The sequence below is a fragment of the Monoraphidium neglectum genome (genome assembly GCF_000611645.1).
Source record: "Monoraphidium neglectum strain SAG 48.87 unplaced genomic scaffold scaffold03719, whole genome shotgun sequence".
NCBI classification, from domain to species: Eukaryota; Viridiplantae; Chlorophyta; class Chlorophyceae; order Sphaeropleales; family Selenastraceae; genus Monoraphidium; species Monoraphidium neglectum.
In genome coordinates this window covers 1-5,520 of record NW_014009910.1, presented here as the reverse complement: position 1 = coordinate 5,520, position 5,520 = coordinate 1, and the positions used below count along the sequence as shown (strand labels likewise).

General features: G+C 62.5%; 3 protein-coding genes across 3 annotated transcripts; 2 read left to right on the top strand and 1 right to left on the bottom strand.

The window, feature by feature from the left end:
• Positions 1–788: 788 nt before the first annotated feature.
• On the top strand, positions 789–1,983 carry MNEG_13259 (hypothetical protein; the record flags this gene model as incomplete). The annotated part of the gene is made up of 4 exons (XM_014038271.1): positions 789–914; positions 1,202–1,277; positions 1,522–1,591; positions 1,800–1,983. 4 exons carry the CDS (start codon positions 789–791, stop codon positions 1,981–1,983), a joined length of 456 nt encoding a protein of 151 aa, XP_013893725.1.
• A 560-nt stretch (positions 1,984–2,543) lies between these two features.
• MNEG_13258 (protein phosphatase 3, regulatory subunit) lies at positions 2,544–3,920 on the top strand (the record flags this gene model as incomplete). Its single annotated transcript, XM_014038270.1, has 4 exons — positions 2,544–2,826; positions 3,091–3,161; positions 3,423–3,560; positions 3,855–3,920. 4 exons carry the CDS (start codon positions 2,544–2,546, stop codon positions 3,918–3,920), a joined length of 558 nt encoding a protein of 185 aa, XP_013893724.1.
• A 1,142-nt stretch (positions 3,921–5,062) lies between these two features.
• On the bottom strand, positions 5,063–5,365 carry MNEG_13257 (hypothetical protein; the record flags this gene model as incomplete). Its single annotated transcript, XM_014038269.1, has 1 exon — positions 5,063–5,365. A coding segment is annotated over one exon (303 nt), but the record flags the coding sequence as incomplete, so codon positions are not given.
• Between the last annotated feature and the right edge of the window lie 155 nt (positions 5,366–5,520).

Genomic DNA, 5,520 nt, shown 5'->3' with positions numbered 1-5,520 from the left:
TGTGTGCAGCACGCTGGCTTGGACGCAGCGGCGGGGCCTGGGCCCCGCCCGACCTCGGAGCTGCTGCGGCAATGTGGCTGGGCAGCTGCGCGACGTGGCCACACGACTACGCTGGCGCACTTGCGTGCCTGCAGGCTGGCGTCGTCGAGCGCGCGGGCGACGGCAGTGGCTGGGGCGTCAGGCTAGCTAGTTTGGGGGTCTTTGCTGGGGGCGACGGGGTGCTGTGCGTAGTCAGCAGATGGCCGGCATACCGCACTGCCTCAAAAGCGGGCGCTCGCCAAGCGCGCCGCTTGTGCAGTATTTTAGGACCATTCCACAAGCAGCAGGCTGCAAGGCTTCCTGCTGCAATTACACAAGATACGTGTTGACCAGGCTTCTGACCAGACTAGGCTGGGATGAGGGGGGTGACTCCGCTGTAACACTCGCGGAGCAGTGCCGCACGCTTCGGCGGATGCAGGGGAGGGGTTGGCGCTGGGCGGTTGGCGCCCAGCACAGTCCAATGCGATCTGTGATCTGCGATGTGCATCTTCATGTCAATATTCTGATTTAGGATATCGGCTTATTTGCTCAGCGTCGCAGTCACAACGCGGCCCGGTGGCTGAAGAGTGAGCAATGGCTGCCGCTACCTTGGAAGCTGCGATGCGCAGTGACACATCAGCACCAGCACGGCTCCCTGAAAGCCAGCGGCCGAGCACTGTTCATGCCACAACCAAATTCCTTAAATCTCCACGAACCTACTACATCCCTTCAAACCCCTCAGCATCAGCAAATCAACAGCCACCTCCACCATGCTGCGCGCCCTTGCCTCCAGCCCGCTGCTGGCCGCGGCGCCCGCTGCCGCCGCCACCGCCGCGCGCCCGCTGGCGGTGATGCTGCGCCCCTTCTCATCAGAGGGCAAGGAGGCTGCAGGAGAGGTGCGTGGCAGAGGCGCTGGCTCACCCCCGAGCGGACCTAGCGCCAGGGGGCGCGCCACTACGCGCGCGCCTCGCGCATCCTGGCGCGCCCGCGGGGCGGCGCATGAGCACGCGCGCGCCTACGCAGGCGTTGCCCCTCCTCCTTCACACCGCCCTCGCTCAGTAGCCTGCCTTGGCCTGCGCCTCTCCCAATTGCAAGCGCCATCCATGCAGCGACGCATCATGCCTGTGACCATCAACCCACCCCACCGCAACGACCACTGCCACTGTCATCATACCACCACTAGATGGTAAAGGAGACAGCAAAGGAGTTTAAGAAGGACGGCAGTGTTGGGTCCCAATTCGAGGCGGACGGCGCCATCGGTGCGCGCATGCGCGCGCTGTGCCTGGACAGACCCCAGTCCCCCGACGGCCCGCCGCGGCGCTGCTCGCGCCTCCGTCCCTCCCTTCTCGCGGCCGCCGCTAGTCTGTGCGCTATGCTGCTTAAACTACGTCGCCGCGACATTTTGCCCCGACATTCACTGGCCTGTGTCCGGCACTGATTGGCTCAGCGCCCCCCTTTGTGCGCCCTGCCCGGCGCCTATTGGTTGATCACCCCCACTGGCAGGTGGCAAAGTCCAGGAGATGGTCGACAAGGGTGCCCTGCCCAAGGCCTTCTCGAAGGACGGCAAGATCGGGTGGGTGCACGCGCCTCGCCGCCTGATCCCATAGAATGGTCAAAGGGGGCCTAAATCGGGAGCAAATGCGGAAAACCTGCACGCACGACACTGAACATCCCTCACGTGCGCATTTGTTGCCGGTACGAAGAAGCCTGTCGGCTAGCGGGTCGAAACAGGGGGGACTAACAGGTCGCTCCTCGGCGCGCGCATTTCCTCTGCACCGCAGGCAGCAATTCACGTCGGAGGGCAACGTCGGCGGCACTGTGGAGCGGGCGGCAGAGAAGGAGGAGCACATGGGGGAGAAGATCAAGCGGGACGCGGAGCGGCAAGGCGCGCCCGCGCAGAGGGAGGCAAACGAGCGGTCGTCGGTGGCGCAGCCCGGCGTGGACGGGCGCAACAGCGACGTATAGGTGGCTCTAGGGCTTGGTCGCACGGTGACTAGGGGTGCAGCTTGGCGTTGAGAGGGCTATCTCGCATCTTGGCATGACAGGAGCGTGGGATGGGAGCAGCGCATCATTGGCACTTGCAATCATCATTATAGCCTCTGCTGCAATGAGCTTTGTAAGTTTCTGGGCATTCTGCGCCTTTGACGCCTTGGTTGAAAACCGTTGTTGTCAGTGTGGCTTGCAGTTATTGAAAGCCGGGCTGCTTGTGTGCGCCAGGTGCGTGGGCGCTCTGGTGCGCGCCCCGCCTTGTCACCATGAGTCAGCCATCATGCTTCCAGCGTGGACAACGGTGCTGGGGGTCGCGAGAAAGTACATAGCGTCTATTTGGTACATGATGCCGGAGCAGAAGCTTGCAGAGAGACTTTGGATTTAAGCGATCTGCGATGTATGCTGCAGACAGAGACTCCTAAGTTACCGTGTATATGATCTCAACGCATCAATAATCCAGTGCTACTGAGGCACCTCGCGTGGTGTAGAGACGTACCACTGAATTGTGCATGTGTCGTCTGCATGCTTGACCAAACATGGGTGCAGCCGAGTCCTCTCTGCAGACACAGCAGCAGCTCCCGGCGCAGCAGCAAACACATAAGCACACACAGCATCAACCTGCGCACCTGCTCCCGGAGCAGCTCGTGCAGCTGCGCGCCATGTTTGCGCGCGTGTCGCGGGGCAGCCGCTCCGCGTCTATCGACGACCTGAGGGCGCTGCCAGAGCTGGCGGGCAACCCCATGGTGCGGCACATATTCGCCGTCCTGGACGTGGACGGGGACGGCAGCCTTTCGGTCGACGAGTTCATAACGGCGGCGCGTGAGTGGCGCCACATAGATTGGTGATTGGGTGCAGGAGGGGATGGCGGGGGACGAGCAAGGGCAGGCGATGGCGGCGCGACGCAGCGGCCCCTGAGCGAATGCTTTCCGATCCACCGGGCTTGGAAAGAAAGCTATCGGCCGTGCGTGTGACTGAAAGTTGTGCGAGCGGCTGCTGCACTGTTGGGCTGGCAGCAGCAGGGCGTACCCTATGCCCACTCACCCAACCTGTCACGTGCCGCATCGCGTCGGGAAACCCCCCCAGAGCTGTTTGCCACGGTGCGCAGTGACGAGGACCTGTACCGCCTCGCGTTCAGGGTTTTTGACACAGACCAGGTCAGCTGCTGCGGGCTGGCGGGCGCCGTCGGTCCGCAGTGTATGTGTGAGGGAGCGCACAGCGCTGGGGTCGCGACTGCAGCGCTCCAAGGGGCCCCAGTCAATGCAGCTGAAGGAAGATGAAGGGCCGCGCCCGCACCGTCCCTACATGCGGCGCACCGCGCTGCAGCGCGCAATGGAGGTTTCACTATGTTCTCACACCATGCATTGTACTGCATTGTGGCTTATCGCCCGATGATTGCGTCACCAATGCTGCCGCAGGACGGCGCCATAGGGGCGGAGGAGCTGCTGGCGCTGCTGCAGTCGCTGATGGGGGCGACGTTCAGCGACCAGCAGCTGGAGCGCGTGGCGCGAGCCACCATGCAGCAGTTTGACGAGGATGGGGACGGCCGGCTGACGGTGGGCTTTGGGGGGAGGAGGGCAGAGGGCGTATGCGTGCGTCGGGACAAGGGGGCGTGGGGCCGCAGGGCGAGAGGAGGCGCACGCGGGTGTGACTGGCAGACCCGCGCGAGGCGTGATGCACCGGCTGTACGTATTGGCAATCAGCACAACATAATATCTGAAGGCTTCTCAAATCCTCAGTATAACGGGCCATGAACTCTGTCTGCACCGACAACGATGCTGAAACCCATCAACTTGCGCCCCTGCTTGGCCCCCACCTTGCCTGGTCTACCTACCCCCACAAACACACAGATCGACGAATTCAGGCACCTTGTCAGTGCCCAAGACCTGGCCAGCAAGTTCACGTTCACGCTGTGAACTTCACCGGGAGCAATGGGAACCAGGGAAATGGGCTCTCTTGCAAAGCATTTGAGGAAAATCGGAGCTGCTGTACGTGCTGCTTTCAACCAGCAATCGCGGGTCATTTGAAAGAACGCGACACGGCGGGTTGGCTTACAACCCAACCCCTATAGCCCTTAACCCTGCATCCCTGTGAGCTAAACCGCCACTCAGCTAGCTAGCAGAAGGGCAGGGAAGGCCGCGTGGCGCTCGTGCGCACAAGGGCAGCGTGTTGCTGCCGGACCACCAGTCACCAGCCGCAGCTTGTTGCAGCAGGCCGCAGAGGCCGGCTGCTGGCGAGCATCTGGTCGACAGCTGCGCCGCCCGGGCCGAACGCCGCATCTGGCTGCCTCGACGCGACCACGCAAACCCCGCGATCATCGGGCCACTCGGTGTAAACCTCGATGAGACTATGACGACATGACAGGCCGAATGCATGTGACAATCTCGCCAACCCCGACGACTGCCAGGCACGCATTGGCGCGAGCACTCGACGTACAGTCAGCACCCATCGGGCTTGCGGTGCTGCCAGCCGGGTTAAGGGGCAGCGCATCATGCTTCTCTCATACAAAAAACTGCCCCAGTTTACGCAGCCCAAGCACACCATCCCTACTATCCATCCAGCAATGCGTGGAACAGCGACACGCGGCTGCCTTCCGGCCTCCAGGCACGCACACCGCTGCGCGGCAATGACGAAGGCTGCTAGATCTGGGTCACATGAGCCAAAGCAGATCCAGGCGTGCTTTGGCCGCACAGCACATCAGGGTCACCAACATATCCATAACCCAGCATTTGCGACGCTGCATGGTGCCCCAAGCCTATTTTTGCTGTTTTCAGAGCAGGGCATCACTGAATCACAGGGCAGTTGCAAAAAATGCATGCAGCAGCAGCAGCAGCAGCAGCAGCAGCAGCAGCAGCAGCAGCAGCAAGATGCCACAGCCGCGACAGCAACAGGCGGCCGCCAGTGCTCAACGACCCGAAACAGCACACCCACCCACGCTGCTGTTGCACCTAGGAACAGCAGCGGAGCGCAAGCCTAAAGTTGATGCTCCAGAGTCCAATCCCATGAGCCTGGGCAACTGCAAGATTTGCACAATCTTCTATACTCCTGATCCTGATCCTCACCCCAGCAGCTCCTTCATCCGCAGCAGCAGCCGGCGCGTCGCGCCCTCCAGACCCCGCTTCATGACCAGCCGGTACGCGACCGCCGCCCGCAACCCCTCGCGCTCCTCCTCCGCCGCGGCGCCGCCGCCGCCGCCGCCTCCCATGCTGCCATCGCTGCTGCTGCTGCCGCTGCCGCTGCTGCTGCTGCTGGCGCTCACTGCGTCGAGTTTTGCGAGCAGTTTCGTGTCCTGCTGTATGGAGGTGGGGAATGATTTGTACAGCACCGTGCAGAGGCCCACCAGTGCTTTCATCACCACAGCCTGGGGGAGGTTGGGAGGGGCCAAGATGTGTCCATTTGTTTTAAGGTGTGTAAAGAGGGATGATGGGACGTGGTTTGATGAGGGAGTGGCGGCAGCGGCGGGAGCAGGAGCCGGAAAATGGCGGTGTTAGGGGCCCGGCGGGCGCTGTGCGGGGC